Below are 23,882 nucleotides of genomic sequence, written 5' to 3' on the forward strand. Positions count from 1 at the left end.
TGTGCGCCGCGTGCAAGTTCCGCCGTTGACAGTCGAGGAAAAGCCGCGGAGCAGATCACCGGCCCGCGGCAGTGTCGGGTACCGTGCGCGAACGTACCGCATCGGCAGTCGTCGTTTTCTCGTTTTCTTCGTATAAATCAACGAGGGAAAAAGGATCACGCGATGGCGGACGAACAGGAAGCGAACAACACGTGCGAGGACTCGCTCGGCCCGGGGGACGCGACCACAGCGTTCGCGAAGAAGATCCGGGGACGGAAAGGTGCCCTGAAGAAGAAGAACATCTATGTCGTCAAGAACCACAACTTTATGCCACGGTTCTTCAAGCAGCCGACATTCTGCAGCCACTGCAAGGACTTTATCTGGTAAGGAATGTTCGTTGGAAGGCTCGTTGTCGATCGTCATTGTACGAACGACACGGTAGCTCGTATTCGAGAGGTTTTTTCTTTTTGCGTTTTTCTATCCTCGATAAGTGTTTTCTTGTGGTGTATTTCCTCTTCGATATGCATACATAATTACACTAATGTACGTAGATCGGTAACATCTTTTTCTAGTAATCTTTTCCGCTCTAGTTTTTTTTTTTTAACCACCACTGTTTCTGTATTTGCGTGTCAAAAGGTTTACCTCGTTCTTAAATTATGCTTATTATTGTTAATTCAAACGTAGGCATGTACAGATATATATTCGATCGCGATTCTCGTGCATCCGGTCGCGTGTCACTGTCACGCGTTTCTCCCAACGGATTGTGGAAACGCGTGTTTCTGGAAGTCGGCGATTCCACTGGTTTCGCTGTTCTCCCTCCTGTCCCCTCCGTCTCTATTCGGAGACACCGTAAATCCAGTGGACCTTAGCTGCCGGTGAAGCGGCTCAAGCAGCGGTTAAACGCTAAACGGTCCGGCCTTGGGAATGCTCGCACTTGGTCCGAATTAGAAACGACCGATTCGAATCGAGTCGAATCGAAAGCGCGATCTAACCGCAGGGTATAAACGTATCTTTCGAATTCGATCGATCGCTGGTGGTGTTCGAGGATACCGATTTCTAGGTCGGACGTGGAACATTGCGAAACGTAATGGACCGAGCGTTGGCCGGTTGAACCGTCTTAGCAAATTGAGCGACGTACAACGACGTGGCAGCCGGTCGTGCATACACACACACACACGCACACACACGAGTATAGCTGCTTCAAAGATATAGCGTTAGCCATAAACCTGACCGACCCTAAAGTTTATGTGTTTTGGTAGCCTAATCCTCTTGAGTTGTAAAAACTGTGCTGGACCATCGTTCAGAATCGTACGACGTCAATTTGGGATCGGTTTTTTTCGTGTAAATGTAATTAAACAAATGCTTATAGCGTGATAATGTTAGATTTAAAATACTTCTGGCTGTTTTATTTTTTATGAAAGCTTAAAAAAACGAGAATTTCTTTCGAATATTATAACCCTTTTCGTTTTATTCCTTGGAACCCGATACCTGAAAGTGGTCTACGATACTGTGGGACACAATGAGCCCCCGATGATCGAGTACTAACGGTTTAAGGGCCGACCACGTTTATGACTAACGCTATATCTTTGAAGCAGCTAGACGTTATATATGTGTAACACGTGAAGAATTCAGAGTTTTCGGAAGGTTCGTGGGCGATCGATTGCTTGAAACGGTGGTTCGTCGGACGATTCGTCGCGGTGTGTTCCCGATTGCGAGCAATTTCGTTCCCAACGTCCACACTTCGATAACGGATCGTTTCGCGATCGAACGTGGTTCGAAGGGGATTGGTTAACCGACTATAATTCGATCGATACCCGTGCGTATCGAAACGTTTACGGTTTCGGTGGACAGCTGAAACGAAAATGCCGCGAGCGTTGACGGCACAATAGCTCCGCGACCCACTAACCGAACTGTAACTTGTTTCGCCGACATCGATTTTGCCGTCGCGAACGTACGCGACGGACGTTTCCGATGTCCGATGCTGGGGACGGCTTCTGCCTGCAGCTGTTGCGTTCCCCTTCGACTGTGAAAACGCGTGAAAACTCGGTTACGCGCGTGATTCTCCGTTCCAGTTTAATTCTTAGGTTAACCAGATATATAGCCAAGGATAATCGAGTTAAATCGCGACGGACGCGGTTAGCTGTGGTACTGCGATCCGATTCGAACCGATTCGAACTAACTCGAACCAATTCGAACCAATTTTATCCGATTCGAACCAATTTTATCCGATTCGAACTAACTCGAAGCAATTTAAACCAATTCGAACCAATTTTATCCGATTCGAACTAACTCGAAGCAATTTAAACCAATTCGAAACAGTTCGCACCAATTCGATTCGAACCGATTCGAACCAATTCGAACCAGTTCAAACCAATTCGAATCAATTTTATCCGATTCGAACTAACTCGAAGCAATTTAAACCAATTCGAGAAACAGTTCGCACCAATTCGATTCGAACCGATTCGAACCAATTCGAACCGGATCACAGATATGAACGATAAATGAACCGATCCCGTCCACATCGAATTCGCGATTTTTCTTCCAATTCTCAGGCTGGGAACTCATCGATCGGCGTTATCCACGAATAGGTTGTTCGTCGCGACCGATCGCGGGATTTATGTACTTCGGTGGCTTCTGTCAGTTGGGGCGACTCACGTGTCGCGATCGTCGGTCGTAACGTATTTAAAATCGTTATCGAATTATGTGGTTTCGCGTGACCGTGTTCGCTTTATCTGGAAGGATGTCTGGCCGCCTCGTGGCTCGTGGCAGTTTCGCTTTTAACTGCGCGCGTCACTTCGAAACGCGCATTTCTTTATTAACACAGTTTTAATCACCGTGGGAAGATTAATCTGCAAAACGTTTTACATTTCACACAAACTCGTCGATACACTATGTATTAATACGGTACAGTAAATCCTCGATGAGTGCTCAAAGTGCTCGTGAATATTAAATATTTCATAAAAAATGGCCATATACGGCTGAAACAAATATCATTCATTAAACCTCACTGAAAAGTCAGCGTTTAACCTTTCATTGTCAGTGCTGTTCAGTCTTCGAACGCTCAACGAGAATTTACTACTTTTCTTTAAATTTTTAGATTGCATTCGTTAAGATACGTATATACTAAATTGCCTATTGCTACCGTGGGTTTATAAACGAAAAACATTACATAATAATGGAAGGAAAAAGCCGCGGATTCGCAGTCCATCGGTTAATTTGCGAATGACATTTACATTCGACTCCCGACCAAAACGAATTCCGGGTAGATGGAACGCGGAAGGAAAACAAATTTCACTCAATTAAAATTCATCGATTACACGTCGGGAGCCCGATCACGAGAGAACCGGTTTTCGTCGGCTAGTCGTAGTGTACTATAGACGTGGTCGGTGTGGACGCTCGACGAATTTATCGTTTGCTCCGCGAGTGGAATAAGGGAATTTATATCGACCGGCGTAGCGCCACGAGCTTCGTAACATTGAACGAAACGAGCTGGACGAACGTCGCGACGAAAAATTAAGTAAATAAAAAAAAAAAAAAAAAAAAAAAAACAGCCGTTATCTTTCAGGTTTCTCGAATTTGCATTTTCCACCAGCGACCGAAACGATATATCGCGTGTTCGTACGAAACAGTCGACGAATCAAATCTATACCGAGGATACATGCGTACGAACAAGATTACTAAACTAAGGAAAAAAAAAAAGTCCTAGCCACTCGAGAGAGTCCGACAATTTTTATCTTTTGTCAGGTAAAAGAATGCATGCGTTTCATTTTCCATTGGTTTCTCGGTCGGCTTTGCTAATCTATGGAAAATAAAAAAGAAACCGGGAAAAGATGATTTCGTGGAAGCATCGAGCACGACGACCGTTATTTTGGGATCGTTGAAAATAATCCTCGGAAAGCTCGGATGCTCGATGGCGGCGGAAGATGAATAGCTACCTCTGGGAATAGGGATAAACCGATATACCGTCAAGGTATCGATACTTTTATTCGTAACTTGTATCGGAAAAAAAAGTATCGATATCTACTTAGTGTCGCAAGTATGTATATTGTAACCGAGAGTACCTATCGATACTAAAAATACTCGGTATCGAAACGAAATTATCAATCATTTACTTGTATTTACCTGGATCGGTTCATCCCTATCTGGGGAAATCGGTCAACCCACCCTCCGTCGACGATCACCGATGGTGGTCGACCTGGTCCACGATCACGAAAGCAAACGGACTTGTTCCGTGTTCTCTCGCTCGTGCACGGGATTACTGGATATCGGACCACGAATCCCGATAATCCTCGTCGTTCTCCGAGAAATGGATGAGAATCTATCCCCCGTTGATCTCATCGATGCGACACCAGTAGATACATACAGACTTTTCTCGAATATCATCTGGCTTGTCCTACACGATTATTGTCCAGGCGTCATCCCCGCCACTGGGATGGAAAAGGGGCATAGGAAATGGCAGTATAGTATAGCAGTATATACAGACTCCTCTCGATTATCGTCTGGCTTGTCCTACACGATTATTGTCCAGACGTTATCCCCACCACTGGGGGGGGGAGAAGGGGGGGGGGGGCTGTCAAGCGCATACTTTGTTGCCGAGATTCGGGCAAAAAAAAACGAATTTACGAGGGTCTGAAGTATTTCTCCCTATAAGATTATTGTTCAGACGCAGATCCAAGTTCGCGACAATAATCGAGAAGAGTCTGTACATATACGCTGACCTCCGATGGACTAGCGTATGGAGCTTGTCTCCTAGTTTCGCGAACCGAAGAAGAAAGCAATAGGAATCGCGAATGGGGAAAGGTGGTGACAGTGGTGGGATGCTATCGGTTCGTAAACTCGTCTTGTTCGCGGTCGTTCGCGAGGCGCCACGCGATTTAAAAAAACGCGTTCCACGAAAACGAGCGTGTTCTGGCCAAAGGCCAACGCAAACCGCCTGTTGAATTCTCCACCGAAATCGAGCGATCACCTCTCGTTTTGTTGTTTGCGCGATCCCGTGTCTCCACCGACCACCCTTTACAGGGATGTACACTACCGTGCATAAGTATTAGGACACCCGGTTGGTATGAAGAAAATGTGATACTCCTGTTAACGAGATATGTAGAAGTGTTGGAAAAATGAGAGGGCCCAAGCGGGATTCGAACTCACGACCCCCGGCGCCGAAAGCAGAGACTCTACCCACTACTCCACGGAACCCTCCTATTTTCCCAAGATGTTATTTCGCTCCTTTTTGATGAGTATGGAGTTCCCGATCCCACACTCGGCCATCCTGCGCTGACATTCGCCCTCGAATGTTTTCTGCGCACGTCTTTTCTCCTCGTCTTTTTCGGTAACACTCTCCCACTACTTTTCAACTTCTGATTGAGTATGGAGTTCCCGATCCCACACTCGGCCATCCTGCGCTGACATTCGCCCTCGAATGTCTTCTGCGCACGTCTTTTCTCCTCGTCTTTTTCGGTAACACTCTCCCACTACTTTTCAACTTCTGGGAGACGTGCCCCTCTCTTCGTCTTTTTCGGGTAACACTCTCCCCACTATTCACTTTTTGGGAGACATGCCCCTCTCTTCGTCATCGTCATCGTCATCGTCCTCGTGTGGTCGTAGATGCCTCCCTCCCGGACGAGCCCCCAAATGTAGGAGTGTTAGAAAAATGAGAGGGCCCAAGCGGGATTCGAACTCACGACCCCCGGCGCCGTAAGCAGAGACTCTACCCACTACTCCACGGAACCCTCCTATTTTCCCAAGATGTTATTTTGCTCCTTTGTTGGGTATGGAGTTACCGATCCCACAGATATTAACAAAAAACTCCGACCAATCAGAGCGCGAGTCTGCCGGCCGAGCTTCCGCGGTAGGGTTGGGTACGCGTTACGATTGGTAGCCCTAACGCTACAGCGGAAGCTCGGCCGTCAGACTCGCGCTCTGATTGGTCGGGGTTTTTCGTTAATATCTCCTCAACAAAGCCTCGGACAAGATTTTCGTTAAGGAAAAAGTTGTTCCAAATTATCCCAGGACACCCTCATTTCCAGGAGTCGAAGTTATTTTGGTACACCCTGTATATTTGATAAGTGTCCTAATATTTGTGAAAGGGAGTGTATGTGTCCGTTGTTTACCATCGTGTGCATTCGCTTAGCCCCCGTTACAACCGCAATTAAACGATTCAACTGTTCGGTGACACGTTTTCCACTTCCGGGGATAACCGAGACAAGAACCGGATGGTCCGAGAAATGGAACGCGTGTCAGTGCCGGAGACACCACGGGTATTATGCGTGTCCCTCTAGCCTCGGGTATTTGCGGGCCAGAAAGGATTTCTGTTCTGGACGAAGAGTGAAAGGAGGGAGGGTGGTTACGGTCGCAGTTGGGGAGGGTGTTCGGGTCTGTCTTTGGGAATTTTTGCTGGTCCGTTGCCGCAAAGAGAAGCAGCGGGTAGAAAATCGATGGACACCGAGCGAGCGCATCCAATTAGGCCGTGACAAAAGGCTTTCGGTGGATTCGCGTATCTATAGAGGATTGTCCGCGAGAGTAAGGTTACGAGCGAGAACGATATACATGTATCTGGACGCCAGGGCTAAAGTGTATTAAGTTACGTTTTGCAAACTTTTGAAGAGAGCAAATCAAAGGTGCCAAAAATCTTGTGACTTTGGAACCGTTCGGTGAAAATTCAACTTTCGAACTATTGAATTGCCTTCAGAGAAGTCTCGACATCTAGAAGCGGCGAACATTGCATTAATTCCACTATATGATGAACTTTTTTTTTGAATATTATTTTTAGACTATTATGTATCTATATTAAATACTAGACGACCTAAAATAAAATAGATTTTACCATCGGAAAGAGTAAAATCGAATACGGTCCCTGGGTCTGGATCGTGACAGCGAACCGAAAAGAACTTCCGAAAGATGTTCTCGCCTAACCGATATCGAACGGATATTTCGAACGGTTGGTTCCTCCAGTCGGCGTCTGAAGCGCGACTGGTCAACCGATCCTCTGACGTTACGCGTCGACCATAATTGAGTGAGTGCCCGTCGAGAGACGAGAAACACTTGTAGCTCGCACTTGGCCTGGTCCAGCGTGACGTTGATGGGACATTCCACTTGAAGTTTTGCTCTGTTATATCGTTACCGGTTGCCGAGTTTTGTGTGTCGGCGAAATCGTTCGTGTTCGCGAATTTTCGTCACGTTTCCCTCTCTTCTTTCTCTCTCTATTTTGATTCTCCTTTTCCACGCTCTCGGCACATACTTAGCTTTCGTATATTGGGTATTGCTTTGTGGTACTACTAATACTACTATTATTATTAATTTCACTATAAAAATCATCCGTATATCGGGTATCGCTTTGCCTTACTACTAATACTACTACAGTCTCTTCGCGATTATCATAGGAGTAATCGTAGAAATTTATTTTCCCTCTGAAGTATCCTGTTCGGTTCAGAATAAAATAGAAAACTCTGGATCCGATGGAAGTTTTGTTTTTTATTGTATTTCACAGAGCCCTATGTGCTATAAATGCATAAAATCTGCAGTCTAATGATTCGAAATAGGGACGTTGGCCTTATGTCCTTTTAGCTTTATCTCGAACGGCTGGACTGGATACGCTGCCGATCCGAACGATCGAGTAATTCGACCTTAATTGACGAAAGGGCGTACGTCGAAGGCACGCGCATGCCGCATCGAAAATAGACTGTATCGACTCGTTGTTTCGTTATCCCGGTAAACGTCGGCGCAAGCTGATGCGAACCGAAACGGACAGGGTTAGGATTTCTCGTTTGCCCTCGAACCGACATATCCGATCATTTTTCGATCGAGGATGGAGGAGGTTCTTCGCCGTTCCCCGAAACTCTTACTCTGCTACGGGAATCCTCGCCTATGCCCAACTGCGTGCGCTTAAACGGGGAAGGAGGCGAAGGAATGTAGGCTAATCGTGGATTTGCTCGGCTTTCCTTCTCCTCGCGTCCCTTTACCTCGACCCTTTCTGTATTTCTATTCGTCGTTTATCCGTGTTTCGCGGATCCCTTCCTTCTCCCGTTGCTCATTTCCACCTCTCGTCGCAGCAGAATGTTCCTCGATTTACGATCTTTTTCTCGCTGTTCGAACTAGTGATGGACGATACGGTATCGATATATCGGAATATCGATACTTTCGAATATCGAAATATTGATATTCAATTTAATTCAATTCATACGGGTGGAAACCCTTTTTTATACTAATACAACAAATCATCAAATGAAGTATAGTGAGATATTTGTTATTTAAACGTTTTTTTCAGTACAGATTACAGATAATGAGTTAAAAGTACCGATAATCGATACTTCGTTTCTGATATTTTCACCACCGATATGTAGCGATACGAAACATCGATACAATTGGCATGTATCGCCCATCACTAGATCGAACCGATACGGAAGCGTATACATACTATTACATACCTATAACATTTCTAATCGATCGACGAATCATCGGGTAAATTAACCGCGAGGCAAACGTCTGTTTCAGGGGATTCGGGAAACAAGGATATCAATGCCAAGGTAAGACGCGTTCGGATCGACGTGGTCGTCGTCGTCGTCGTCGTCGTCGTCGTCGTCGACTCTTTGTAGAAACACAATCCTTTCGAAGAAGTTTCGCTACGTTTTGCTTTTGTTTCAGTCTGCAGCTTCGTCGTTCACAAGCGATGTCACGAATACGTGACGTTCACGTGTCCGGGAGCTGACAAAGGTGCTGACTCGGACGTAAGTATCGAAACGTACATATGTACCGTAACGTTACACGCGATTCCGTTTCTTTCGATTATTTGTTTTTCTTTCTCGGCGCAGTTTATCGCGCCTTTCTCTCGTTCGTTCGATTCGGTTCGATTCAGTTCGATTTGATTCGATTTGATTCGATTCGATTCGAGTCAATTCAGTTCGATTCGAGTCAATTCAGTTCGATTTGATTCGATTCGATTCGAGTCAATTCAGTTCGATTCGAGTCAATTCGGTTCGATTCGATTCGGTTCGATTTGATTCGATTCGATTCGGTTCCGTTCAGTGCGGTTTGGATCGGTTCGGTTCGGGGCGGCTGTTTTACTCGTAAAACGAGTAAACTTGTCGCCCCGACTATTTCGTCAATTAGATTGGCTCGGTCACATACCCTTACCTATAGCACAGATCGACCAACCACCACCACCAAAATTAAACTACCCTTCCACCCACCCACCAACCCGTTACTAAATCCAAAAACCTTGAAACGTTCGATTATCGAACGAAGATGCAAAACATACAAGCGGAAAATGATGAAACGAACCGACGTAACGAGCCGACGAGTCGAACGATCGGAAGACAGCTATATATTTCTCCACGTTTTCTCGCACCGCGCACGATTGGCCTAAGCGTTTTCTGCGCTTCGTTTAACCACGCTTGTAACACGAAGTATAATTATGGGGACGGAATACGAGGAGATTCGTTGGCCGAATTCGGTTGGACTTTGAGCAACGTTTCCGACTCGCGTATAGTGCCTCACCGAGCTATAATAACTTTAGGTGTGACCCTTTTCTCAGTGGTGCAATGTGATACCCTTGAGAGTACAATCCCCTAAATGTGTCATTTGGTACTTCTTCAAAAAAAGTTGGTCGTCCCACGACACTGAACTTGCCACCGAAACCCTTAACCCTTGTGTAGGCAACCGGGTACACATTTCTAAATTGCCTTTCACAATTTTTTATTTTCTTGTCTAAAACAGTACTGGGTATATTATAGGAAGGGGAAGCTAAGAGTTTTGAAAAAGTATGGTAGTAAAATTGTTTATTTACACATTACACAAGAATTAATGAAAATAAGATTAGAAACAGTTACATCAATATATTATACAATATGGAATTAGTCGCGATAGGAAATTTTTAATAAAATATTAACTGAGATTAAATAGTTCTTAGTACTCTATGTAGGAATGCCTTAAAGTATTTATGTTTACCTAATCTGTCAGAATAGGGGTTTTCTAATTGCTCGATAACCGTGAACAATTTTGATCGTCCACACAAGGGTTAAAGGCGTGGAAGATCCGAAACCCTGCTCTTTTTACGAAGTCACTATAACTCGAAGAGGCGCTATACTCGCGGAATTTCGACCGATAATCTCGGCTGGATTGTTTTCGAACGTGCCTCGACGAGTCGCGAACGTTTCTCCGGCGATCGCGATGAAATAAAACCGGTTTTTTTTTATTTACGTTGGGAAATTTCGTTTAAAACGATCAATGTCCTAGCGTCTATCCTCCGTCCTGATGCTGATTCCCCCCGTGCTTCTGTGCTTCGAAGACGTCTATTTCTCGACAACCCGTAAAAATGTGCGTCCCCTTAACCATAACCCTTCGATCGCTCGCCGATTTCCCCGACGCATCACTTCCGTTTCACGAAACGGAATGTTGTTATACAAATATAAAACTGCAGTCTATAATCTAGATCAGCCATACTCAACGAACAACGTTACTTTTACCTTTAATTACCTTTCAATTGATATTATAGAATTATTAGTTAAGTAGAATGTAAAAATTAAATAGCTTAATTCTAATACAATTTTACAATACTTTAACGTAATCAGAATTGTATTGTATTTTTTGTACTTAGTTGCGTTGCGTATTACATTTCGGTTCATGTATTTATTTTTTATAACATAAGATTTTACCAACTGACGAATGATTTTTTTTTTTTTATATATTTCCATAACTTCAGTCCCACCCTGGCCCCTACCTAGTTACGCCAATGGTGGGGTCGTAGGTTGTGTATGGCTGATCGAAATGATCGTACCGCGATCGTCGAGAAAATAGGCTCGAAGATCAACGCGCACGGGCGTCGATTCTCGGACGCGTACAATTAGCCGGAACGAAGCGGTCGCCGCTAACGAGTCAAGGGGAGGGCAATAATCGAGTTCGCGCTTCTGGAATTTGATGGACGACGATACCAAACCTACGATAGCTTAATGGAGCGCAGCTGGCGTCTTGTCTCGTGCCGCGCGTGTCTCACTGATTCGCAAAATTACCGATCGACCCACGTTGCCTACATCCAAACACTTTTTAGTTATTTAACGGGTATAAACAAAGTATACGTATATAACATTTAATGAAAATAAGATTGGAAACAGTTACATCAATATATTATACAGTATAATAAAATATATGATTGTTTCTAACACACCCTGAAGGAGCACAAAAGTATAAATGAGCTGCAATAATTGAGAACATGAGAATCTGATCATTTATAAGCATTATTAATTTATTTTTGTTGTAACGCCAACTATGTTGAATATATTAATCCTTCGCACTTGTCCCTTCCGAAGGGACAAAATATATGGGGAATTAGAAAATTCAGAGTGCAAAGGGTTAAGCCTCGAACGGATGTCGGTGAAATTGGTCGAGACTGATCGGATCCTCCGTCCACAATCCCGATTCACGATTTCCTCGCCATGAACCAAACAGTCTGCGTGTGTGTGCACGGTGTAATGGTGTAATAACGCAGGACACGCGGACGAAGCACCAATTCAAGCAACATACCTACAACAGCCCCACCTTCTGTGACCACTGCGGTAGTCTTCTCTATGGTGTCATCCACCAGGGCATGAAGTGCCAAGGTACCATATTAAAAAGCAAAGAAAATGAATGAAAAAAAAAAAAAAAATAATATAGATATATAAAATAAAATACGAGAACACGCAACCAGTCACACGCACACAGACACACGATAAGAAAAAAAAAAAAAAAAGGACACGGACACTGTCGCACATGTTATACCGAATCGTACATTTCTTTTTTCTTTGGCCCACCGTTTGTACGTACTATGGGTGTTGCTTTATCTTCGTCTTGTTCCTCTAATATTCTTGGTATATACATATACTTCTAATATGGTTCTTGTAATTGTTCTCGTTCACCTAATTCATCATCTTCTTCTTCTTCTTCTTCTTCTTGTTCTTGCTGTTGCTAATGTTCCTGTTCCATCGATGTAAATATTTATTCGCGAAGCTTGAGAGCGTGTCGCGAAACGGCGGCGCTACCCTAGCTTAGCTGGTATCGAAGACACGATCACAGCAGTATAAATCGTCTCTCGACTTGTCTTGTTTCCGGGGCGCGCTCGAGTGTTGCGAAATCGTCTCGCCTCGTTCCGTCCCAATCGGAAGTAGAGGCAACGACCGTCGGAAAATCGACTGGTTACCGTTGGAAATAAATTGTTGCGAGATCGATCGATCCGAGACGTTTCGTAACACTGGGCGTCGCGTCGTTCGTTTCCCTTCCGGAAAAGATACCTACTCTCTGGTAAGGTTCGCGAATTTCATCGCACCTCGTACACGTGTATATATGTACATATACAATATATACCTCACGGCAGGCTTTCCTTCGTTGTATTCCTCGTGTGTATCGCGTTCCCTTCTACAGGGTGTAAGAAAAATGTTGTAGGTCCTTGAAATGGATGATTACTCGTCGGGTGATTTGGAACAAGTTTTTCCTTAGCGAAAATGTTGTCCGACGCTTTGTTAACGAGATACAGATTTGTCTTGATTATTGTCCTGAACGCGCTGGGACAATAATCTTGTAGGGAGAAATGCTTCAGACCCTAGTAAATTCGTTTTTTTAGGACCCCTAGTGGTGGGAATAACGCTTGGACAATAATCGTGTAGAAGAAGCCAGACAATAATCGAAAGGAATTAACGAAAAAGACCGACCAATCAGAGCGCCCGTCTGCCGGCCAAGCTTCCTAGGTACCGTTGGCTGCGCGCTGCGATTGTGTGTTTTTCGTTAATAATACAAAGCCTCGGAAAACATTTTCGTTAAGGAAAAACTTGTTCCAACTCACCTCACGAGTGACCCACTTCAGGGATCTACAAGACTTTTGTTACACACTGTATGTGCGCACAGAAAACTGTACCTGATTACTGTTTGCGGTAAGAGGGGAACAAAGAGAGAGAAGAAAAAGCTAGAGAGCAGGACAGAAAGGGAATCGCGGCTTTAAAAAATCTCAATAAAATCTGTTCGTCTTTCTCTCCATTTTTTCTTCTTCCTCCTCTTCTGTGTCTTCTTCTCTCTCTGTATTTCTCTCCCGCGCACGTTCTACACCGTCGTTGTTCGCTTTCGTGTATCTTTCTTTCGATTTCTCTCTGTTTCTATTTTTCTTTCAATCTTCACCCTTCTCGTGTACATATCTACGCGGTGACGAATCTAGCGGTGGGAAGACGTTTCCAAGCAGTTCCTCGCGGTTCTAGCGTTCTGAAAATGAGAAAAGTGTTGGAAACCCGACGTTGCCCATCGCTAGACGCATCTCCTGTTATTGTTTTACGGCGCAGAATTTTCTTCGTGTCGTCGTCACGTGTCCTCTCTCGTCCGAGACTGTATGCGTGCCCACGTGTGTTTTCCTCCTACTCCACACGGTTCGAATGTTGTTCTCCTCTCCGTGAAATCCGCATCGTGCGCTGCAGAAACTTTGCATTTTCGTTGGTGTTGGCTCCAACTAGTCGTAACACCAGCGAGACACGTATTTAGCTTGGCCTCCGGATCACGATGCTTTACACACTTTGCGCTACTTTCGACGATTCCGTCGCCACTTTACAACCGCCGTCGATGTTCCGCGAGTGGAACGTATTTACGGCTCGACGTCTGGAGCGTTTGCTACTGGAACGTTTCCGTTCATGGACGTTCATGAAACGCAGCGACGACTCGTAGAACGCGTGGGAACCGTTGAAAACGATAGAATTGCCAGCGAGTTCAGCACCGTGAAACTATATAGGGTCTAACAACAATTTTGTAGGTCTCTGCGATGGATTACTCGTTGGGTGATTCGGAACAAGTTTTTCCTTTGAAAAAATGTTATTAGAGGCTTCGTTAACGAGATATTAACGAAAAACCCCGGACCAACCGGAGCACGAGTCTGCCGGCCGAGCTCCCGCCCCCCTACCAATCGCAGCGTAGCTGACTCTACCGTGGCAGCTCGGCCGGCAGACTCGCGCTCCAATTGGTCGGGGTTTTTTTGTTAATATCTCGTTAACAAAGCCCCGCACAACATTTTTGCTAAGGGAAAACTTGTTCCAAATCATCCAACGAGTAATCCATTTCAGGGACCGACAACACTTTTGTTACACCCTGTATAGAAATCTATTAGTTTTTCAAAATGAGGTCGGGAGTAGTGGAAAGCAGCACGCATCGATTAGTTTAGCGGAATGGACGAGAAAAGCTTGGACCAGCACACCGCGGCCGTGCTCGGCCGTGAAGACGATCCGAACGATCCTCGCCGTACGATATTTTCCAATTCCAATTGTACATAACCGTTCTTTCGCTCTATTTATTGTACAGTTTGTGTTCATGTGCTCTGTGTCCCTCCGCTTCTACCAGCCTCTCGGCAACACTAGTCCCGCACCGTTTATTTGGTTTATTTATTTATTTATTTTTCATTTTCTTCTGGTCATGAATTTGCGATTGGGAATACTCTGAGATCTATTTATTCCTTTGTTAGGGTTCTTCGAATAACGTACGGATACGAATTATTCGGAGCGCGGTCAGGCCCGAATTAAGATATTTTGTGGCCCAGGGTTGTAAAACCTTCAGGGACCTCTTTGGTTGAAAGGGGGAGGGTGTCATTTTTCGAATAAAACATACAATAAAATACATAAATCTTAAAAAATTGAAATTTATTCCCGGTACCATAACATTTAATCATAACGAACGTTTGATTACATGCAAGAATGCTTCGTTATATTTTAACAATATCGATCCGATTTATTTCTACATTTAGTACACAAATTTATAATTATTTCTAAAAGGAAACGGTGAACAAAATTTCATTGAATTATTTTTTAACCTAAATGGAAAGCTTAGATCGGGGCCCCCCAAGAAAATTTTAATCCGGCACTGGCCCCAGTGAATAATCCATCGCGTTCAACGTGACGGAACGTCCACGACGTACCACTGAGAGGACGAGCTCGCGGAAAAAAAACTGAAACCAGAAGCTGCAAAAGTAGGGATGATCAGTCAGAAAGAACCAGAAAAAACCCAAGTGAAATATATCGAGTTCGCGTTTCTTTCCTCGTCTATTCTAGGTCTCCTTTTCTCCGTCTTCTTCTCGTGCTACTTTGCACACTTTCTCTTCTATTCGTTCCGTTTCCGTTTGTCGGGCAAAAGGACCCCTTGAGAAGAGTCTCAACAGCAGCCAAGTACCGAATTCAATTCCGCTACTCGAGTTGGTAGCTTTGTCAACGGCATCCAAGGAACCGACTATACTTCGATCACTTCGAGAGCATCGATCACCATCAATTCGTTGCCGTAAAAAATTTTCCTTCTTGAAAATTATCCCAGATATTGTTCCCTGCTTGCCTTGGTCTTCCTATATCGCGATCATCAGCGATTTGTGCCGATCCCAGTCGGTCTTTTCTGCGATTGTGTTGTAATCGGCGTTGTAATTCGCAAACAAATGAAACTGTGACAGGGTTTCGAAGTAGCGATGCACCGTTCCATAGAAGAGAAGTGGATCCGTCATTAGCTATCGATCGGCGATTTCCCATCGCCTCTCTTTCATTCCTTCTTTCCACCCACCTCCCCCTTCTCTATCTATCTATCTATCTCTATCTCTCTATCTCTATTTCTCTCTCTCTCTCTCTCTCTCTCTCTCTCTCTCTTTCTATCTGTCACTCTCGAACTTACCCATAGGATCAAACCAGAATGAAGGACCGGGTTTCTCCGGGCCCCTGTTTTGTGTTCCCAGATGAGCACCGCACACAAATGGGAGGTTTTCACGTACCTGACGCCAACGTTCTGCGACCACTGCGGCTCGATGCTTCACGGTATCGCGCATCAGGGACTTAAATGTTCAGGTAGTTAATATGCATTAAAGACAAAAAAAAAGAAAAAAAAAAAAAACTCGACCCGCGATGCATCCATTTGCAGTACGGCTAGATCTCCGCACTTGTTTACCTATTAATAGGCCGCTACAGCCTCGCGTTTCATCGCCTGGTTTCGAGAATAAAACTCCCGAGATGCGACTTCTTACCTTCAGAGACTATTCCAATTGTATTAGAGACCCTCTAATCAGAGTCACGAAATCCCGTCGTCGATTTTGATCGGTGCCGCCGAATTTTTGGGCAAAGGTGTCATAAATGGCGGTATAATAATAATAATAATTTATTAACGGGATAAATACCCTTTAGTACAGAGTTATAACAATAAGAGAAGTACGTACATAAAAATTGAAATAAATGATATAGTTTTATAATCTCCGAGCAATTCATTATATAATAATATAGCGGTATATACAGACTCATCTCGATTATTGTCCCGAACTCAGGTCGGCCCCGGGACAATAATCTTGTAGGGAGGAATGCTTCAGACCCTAGTAAATACGTTTTTTAGCCTCCCTAGTGGTGGGAATAACACCTGGACAATAATCGTGTAGAACGAGCCAGACAATAGTCGAGAGGAATCTGTATATTTCGCCACTATGCCGCAATTTATAACACCTTCGCCTAAAAATGGCGTTCGTCAACCTAATTTAGACGTGATTTCGTGGCCCTGATTAGAAGTCTCTGACCTATACCTACCGATCCCATCCGAACTCTTTCGTCAGCTTTCACGATCGCCTCGTCGCGTCCTCGAATCCAGGCGAATCAGTACTTCGTGAATTCGAGTCTTCTCGATTATCCAGGGTGTCGTTTCGAGTGCTCGCGCGCTTCTCATCGAGTGAAAAAAAAAAAAAAAGAAAAAAAAGAGATCAGAACATTTTTCAATAGCGTCGACAAGTCTACGATTTCGTTCGATGAACCGTTAAACAAGCTCGACGCGTTCCGTGTTATCGAAGTATCTATCGTATCCCTCCACAGTTTCGAGTATCTCGCACAAATCCTTCCCCCTTTTCCCCTTTTATATACCCTGTTCCCGTAACCGTGTTGGTTCGGCTCCTCGCGACCGAACCATAGCCAGCTAGTTCTTTGGTTCGATGCTCGTCCGTAGCGAGAACGTCGTTCGTAAAACCTCGTGCGTATCGAACAAGAAGAAATAAAAAAAAAAAAAATGTAAAAAAAAAAAAGAAGGCAGGGTACTTGTGTTTACTTTTTGCCGTATAACGACGCACGTTTAAGAGCTCACCGCCTTGTACATAAAAGGTATTTTTACGACGTTGTACATACGACACGTACTCGCGATATACATTTAGATCTCTGAGCGTAGTAGCTACGTAATTGTATCTCATGCATGCTCGTAGCTGTGTTGTATTGTACATGTGTGGGTGTAATAGGTGGTGTGTGCGTGTGTGTACGAGCGTGTACATGTACCTATACGTAGCTGTTTTGCCGTCCATCCTTTTGCCGAGAGTAAACGCGAACGCAGTTGTTTCCCTTTTGACGGTCGTGCGGTTTTTTAATTGCGTACCTGTCCTCGCACGTTGACGAGTTAACTCGTCACAGATACATGGTGTCCCAAAATGATGGGACAATCCGCAATATGGATATTCCTTCGTGTACATAGACCCGTGAAATTCGAAATTACATGTACCATCATCGTTCGACGAAACTGCGTACGCGTTCTCCCTTATCGTTTCTTAACGCGGTTTCGCAACTTACGCGCGGGGCAACGAACGTTCCACGTTTCGCTCTCACATATCGTTCGCCTCTACCGATCGTCGATCGTTGTTCCGTCGGATCATTTTCTTGTTCGTGTTGCAACGAGCGTATCTAAAATATCGTGGCACAGTTCCGAAATGCGTATTCGAAGTAACGGGTGAACGGTCTCGATGAGTGCGACATACTCTGAGCATTCCATGACAAGGCGGAAAGGCTTTTAGCCACTCAAGATTTCTTTTTTTACTCGAAGCCGAGCCTCTGCTTGACTTCTGTTTACTCTTTTTTCATTGATTTCAAAGGGGGACCTCCCTCCGGTGATGGGAATAACGTCGTTGCGCGTGTCGCACTCATCGAGGGCTCACTTAAATTTTGGATTGCACGTCGGACGCCGTTCGTGGTGTGTTTGGGAACGTTTCTTCGCAGTGTCTCGCGCGTATGTGTCTGCATTTTCGACTGCAGCCGCTGTTTCGTGTCGCGTAGCATCGTCCAGTGTATTCTCCTCGAGGAAATTCCCCCTAAAGAAGATAGAAGAAACAGACTAAGTGGTAGGGAGTATATACTGCGATAACTGCAATAAAATTGATCGACTGAAATAAAAAATAAAAACGTAGGGACAAGAGGCGGCTGCAGTTTCGTTAGAGGGCGAAACGCGTAAAGAAACACACGCCTATTCTGCATCCAATCTATTGCTCGAAGCGAAATTTTTAAAGAGAATGCGTTGGTGGCAAGCGAAACGAGGTTGCCGGTGGCCTGGCCGCGACGCCAATGCCCAGCGAACGTCGAACGACGTTATGATAATTGATCGTGATCTAATGACGCAGCATGCGACATGAACGTACATAAGAGATGCGAGGAGAGCGTGCCGAATCTCTGTGGATGCGACCACACCGAAAGACGCGGTCGTATGAACTTGAACATCACCTGTACAGGAAACAAGCTCACCGTCGAGGGTAAGTGCAACCAAGACACGTGTATATCTACAGGTACATATGGAGGGTTCAGAAGTGAATCGATGTAAGTCACTCGTTTTATTATAAATGATTTGCGCCGTGTAAAAACACATTCATGGTTTATTTTATACGCAACCAGTTTCATATGTATACAGGGTGTCCCAAAATGGCTTCGACTCCCGGAAATGAGTTCGAAACAAATGTATCCGAGGCTTATAATGTTCTCCTTAAAATGTTATCCGAGGCTTTGTTAATGAGATATCAACGACAAACCCCCGACCAATCAGAGCTACCAATCGTAACGCGTAGCCAACGCTACCGCGGAAACTTGACAGGTAAACTCTGATTGGTCCGTGGGTTTTCATTAATAACTAAGCCTCGGATAACATTTTCGATAAGGAAAAAGTTTAAAAGTCTTAAATCACCCCAGAAACCCTTCATTTCGGGGAGTCGAAGGTATTTTGGGACACTCTGTATATCCCCTGCATATGAATAATTTTTTATCTGTTAACTTTGTGACTTAGACTGATTGGCTTCTCAGTTCATATGTACATTAGGGTGTGACTCTTGTTTTTGGATTTCTTTACTTTGACCCCCTATGCGATTATTGTCCCACCGTGGACCCTAATTCGGGACGATAATCGAGAACAGCCTGTAACACATACCTCTATACCGACGCGGTGATTTCATTTTCATTTCGCTGCACGAACGGTTTCAATTAGTCTCTCTGTCCGCGTCCCCGCGGCCAATCGTTAGTCAGTAAAAATATCTCTCGATCGATTTATCGACGTTTTCCCGTCGAACGTTTTTCACGTGTCAGCTGGAAGATTATGGCGGCACAAGGGCCTCGACGAAGGCGTGATCTTTTATAATTAGAGCATCGTTATCGGCTGAAAAACGCTTGGTCGTTTCGATTCAAGGTTGAATCGCGACGCGAAGCGGAAGAAAACGAAACGTTTAATCGAATATTCGCAAATGTGTCCGCAAGGGAGTGTATCACGTACCCGAAAAAATTCTGTTGGAACGGATTTCAGTGAACCAGGGTCGAAACCTGATTCCGATGGATCCAAACGGCCTGTCGGATCCCTACGTCAAGCTGAAGTTAATCCCGGATTCGGACAACGTGAAGAAAAAAACAAAGACGATCAAGTCCTGCTTAAACCCAGAATGGAACGAGACTATCGTTTTGTAAGTTGCTGTTCCTTCTTCAGTTCCAATATTTCTTCTCGCTGGGATCGACGCGATGTTAGTCTGACTGGGCGGATGATCTGTCTCGTTGCAGCGACTTGAAGCCCGAGGACAAAGACCGGCGGCTGTTGATCGAGGTTTGGGATTGGGATCGAACGTCCCGAAACGATTTCATGGGTTCCCTGTCGTTCGGTATATCGGAACTGATGAAGGCACCGGCGAGCGGATGGTTCAAGCTTCTCACCGCCGAAGAAGGAGAGTATTACAACGTGCCGGTGCCGGAGGAGGGTGTCGATCTTGCCGAGTTGAAAGTCAAGATGCGAGTACGTTGCGTTCCCTCGTGAACAAACTCAGCTTCCGCTAGGGGAAAAAGTGGTATAGAAAAAAAAGTTTTCTACCAGTTAATAAATTTATTTCAAGTAGTGAAAGAAATGTTAAACGGAATATTAATTTGGCAGAAATTTTAGTAACGCCCCAAAACTAAATGGTAGGAGGCCCTTCCTTCGCTTACCTCACTTTTTCCCTTAACGGAAGCCGAGTTGGTGGGTGTACAAATGCGTTGTTTGTCCACGTGGAATAGACAATAAAGAAAGGATCCTCCTGTCTTCATGTTGTAACTTTCGCTCGTAGAAAACTTCGGTCACGAAGAAGGCCACCACCGCCCAGGACAAAGAGGTGCCGCACAACATGGGCAAGAGCGATCTGATCAGGGCGAGCGACTTCAATTTCCTGATGGTGCTCGGCAAGGGCAGCTTCGGAAAAGTCAGTCGTTTGACTGCTCGGCTAGAGAGACTCTGCCATGAAAAGCTTTACTTACGCCAGGCTGTCTAATTTGGCTTTCGAGGGGAGCCTCTCGTTTGGTCCCTTTTTCAATCATTCTTTCGTGTTGTGCCTTTGTAGAAACAAAGAAGCTCGGACTTCTGTTTCTGTTACTCCACTGCAACCACGACACAGGTCGGAAAACACCTGTGGTGGGAGTGATCCTGTAAGGAAGACCAAAAAAGTTTCGTGAATCTTCCGCTAGCCACACAGCGCTGCAATCATATTATACATACATCATATTTTAAATGCAAGAATAGGCGCATGCGCTCTGATGCGCCACAAAGAATGTATACAACTGCGACTGAACCATAAGACCGCAGTGCCCTCGCTTCGTGGCAAAGTTCGAAAGTACACTTGGCGTCTTTAAGGGATCACCCCACATTGGGGGGTGCTGTGCAGTGTTGGGGGATGGCTGTTGTTGGCTCTATAGAGCCAAATTGGACAGCACTGAATTCTGCGTTAATTACGAATATGATCGGATTAACGACGGTAACCGCGTACCAACGAATTTCAGGTGATGCTAGCGGAACGAAAAGGTACCGACGAACTGTACGCCATCAAGATCCTCAAAAAGGACATTATCATCCAGGACGAGGACATGGAGTGCGCAATGGTCGAGAAACGTGTTCTGGCCTTGTCGAGCAAGCCTCCGTTTTTAGTGCAACTACATTCTTGCTTTCAAACCATGGATCGTCTTTACTTCGTGATGGAGTACGTGAACGGAGGGGATTTAATGTACCAGATACAACAGTGCGGCAAGTTCAAAGAACCAGTGGCAGTGTGAGTATCGCGTATTGTATACTTATGTACACCGACGAGCAAATTTGGCTTCCACTACGGGGAAAAAGTGACGTAAGGGAAAGGCCTGCTATCACTTGGCATAGTTACTGAAATTTATGCCAAATTAACATTCGGTTTAACATTTACTTGAAATGAATTTACCAAGTGGTAGGAAGCCCTTGTCCCTACGCCTCTTTTTTCCCCTAGGAGGAGTCGAGTTTGCTCGTGACGGGACCTATAAGCCTCGCCAGTCCTGAACAACAACCGCAAGAGGTACTTACACGATTTTCGCAGATTCTACGCGTCCGAGATCGCGATCGGTCTCTTCTATCTGCACAGCCGGGGCATCATTTATCGGGACCTGAAGCTAGACAACGTTTTACTCGACCAGGACGGGCACATCAAGATCGCAGACTTTGGGATGTGCAAAGAGGGTATCAGCGGCGACAAAACCACCAAAACATTCTGCGGGACGCCCGACTACATCGCACCCGAAGTCGGTTTCGGTCACGGTTTTCGTTTACACCGAATCGGTCGACAACCAGTAGATAAACCTTGGACGCGATCGCGGAACCAACCGCACGGTTCGTTTTATCGTTGCAGATCATCCTGTACCAACCGTATGGAAAGTCGGTCGACTGGTGGGCGTACGGCGTGTTGCTCTACGAAATGCTGGTTGGTCAGCCGCCGTTCGACGGTGAGGACGAGGACGAGCTGTTCGACGCCATCAAGGATCATAACGTCAGTTATCCGAAAAGTCTGACCAAGGAGGCCAGAGAAATTTGCAAGGCGGTAAGCGAAGCCACAGATGAGGTATAAGAATATACCTCAGATAACATAACCTCATTTCCATTGTAGTGTCACTATCCACCGTAGATTCACCGTTCTCATAATGTAGAGGTCGCTAAAATCACAGAGTTTTTAAGGTGTCGGTATTACAGTTTAGGTGGACCACTAACTCCCATAAAATGAAAGGTCTATTCTTATACGTAGTTGGTGGCGAAACTCTCTTTCTCTCCTTGTCTCTGGCAAGGGCTGCTTCACTAATGACCGCCGAATGGAATGAGTTTTCCAAACTGTGACTTCGAATTTTTCAAAAATTGATTACCATTGGTGGCTAATACATATTTTACAAATGTCTTTCATATATTTATACCTAAGGATCATGCGCAGTTTCGTTCAAATCGATGGGGACCACCGGTAAAGCAGTCCTTGTGAGAAACGTATGCTGGTACAGTGGACTCTAACTATATTGCCACGCATGGCACTTCCCCTTTACACGTACTTTCGCGCTCCCTATCCCTACCATATGTCTATGAACAGATCATGGAAGGGGCTCTGAAGTCATTGCCATTTTACTCCTCTACAGTCCCAACCATGGCAATATAGTTAGAGTCAACTATATGATACTTGAGTATCAATTTCTGCAACCTTCCAACCATTGTGCTTCCTTTCCCCGTTCAAGTTCCTCACGAAGAATCCGGTGAAGAGACTGGGCTGCGGATTTCGGGGTGAGGAAGATGTCAGGAGCCACACGTTCTTCCGGCACATCGACTGGGTGAAGATCGAGAATCGCGAGGTGCAACCGCCGTTCAAGCCAAAGATCGTGAGTACCACCCACCCCATGATCAGCGTTACCGTTCAGGTATCGCCACCAAACGACCAACAGCCCCTAACCATCATTCCCTTTTACTTCTGTTCGATAGAAACACCGCAAAGACGTGAACAACTTCGACAAACAGTTCACCTCGGAGAAGACAGATCTGACGCCCACGGACAAGTTGTTCATGATGAATTTGGATCAGACCGAGTTCATGGGTTTCTCTTTTCTCAATCCCGAATTCGTGCAACACGTTTAAACACGGATCGATTGATTTTCTCGTTAGTGGTAACCTCGTCGCACGTTTCACCCCCGTTCATTCCCACGGGGTGTTCATATTCCTTCTTGCTACTCAGGGCTTTCACTTTCCTCTTGACTCCCCTACTCCTGCTCCACATCCTATTCTTCCTTCCCGTGTTCCCCTCCGTTCTCAGATGGATATATCCTTTCTTATCCAATCTAGTATTCGACGGATCCGAAACACGTCGGTTGCCGTGCTTGTGTTCACACAATTGCTGGCAACCATCAGTCACGGTCCGTCAGATTTCCCGGTTTTTTTTCCCGTTCGGGTCAATCGATTCGACGAACTGGAAAAGCGTCGGTATATATATATATATATATATATATACGCGAACGATCGCGATGGGAAATCATTTCGTGCTGCGACCAAACGAAACGGGAACGCCTCCCAATCGCTGTCCTCGTTCTCCGTCTACGTCTAGGTACCAATTGGATCGCGGTATTTTTTTCGATAGTCTCCACGGTCGCCTTCCAGGGGAGACGAGATACGGAACATTATTATACATACACGCTCGTACATATACACGTACAGTTCCGTTCATCGTTACGATCTATCCAGGCCCGATTAAGATTTTTTCGGGGCCCCAGGGCTATCACATTTTCGGGGGCCCCTTGGTTGGAAAGTGGGAGGTTTAGATTTTTTCTAATACAGCCCAACAAAATACATAAATCTTCTAAAATTGAAATTTATTTCAAATAAAATTAAATAACATT

The 23,882-nt window shown here is 45.1% G+C and overlaps 1 protein-coding gene across 2 annotated transcripts; it reads left to right on the forward strand.

The window, feature by feature from the left end:
• Positions 1-23,284, forward strand: LOC107192614 (protein kinase C, brain isozyme). 2 transcript variants are annotated; one of them, XM_015581913.1, is made up of 13 exons: positions 1-362; positions 8,467-8,498; positions 8,617-8,699; positions 11,456-11,567; positions 18,350-18,478; positions 19,513-19,666; positions 19,761-19,989; positions 20,297-20,428; positions 21,003-21,268; positions 21,563-21,764; positions 21,872-22,060; positions 22,734-22,874; positions 22,975-23,284. In XM_015581913.1, exons 1-13 carry the CDS (start codon positions 163-165, stop codon positions 23,125-23,127), a joined length of 2,022 nt encoding a protein of 673 aa, XP_015437399.1. In that variant the 5' UTR covers positions 1-162; the 3' UTR covers positions 23,128-23,284. The 2 variants fall into 2 exon arrangements, with proteins under 2 accessions (XP_015437399.1, XP_015437400.1); XM_015581914.1 differs by lacking the exon at positions 11,456-11,567 and adding an exon at positions 15,680-15,788.
• Positions 23,285-23,882: the final 598 nt, after the last annotated feature.

This window comes from Dufourea novaeangliae, unplaced genomic scaffold (genome assembly GCF_001272555.1).
Source record: "Dufourea novaeangliae isolate 0120121106 unplaced genomic scaffold, ASM127255v1 scaffold355, whole genome shotgun sequence".
NCBI classification, from domain to species: domain Eukaryota; kingdom Metazoa; phylum Arthropoda; class Insecta; order Hymenoptera; family Halictidae; genus Dufourea; species Dufourea novaeangliae.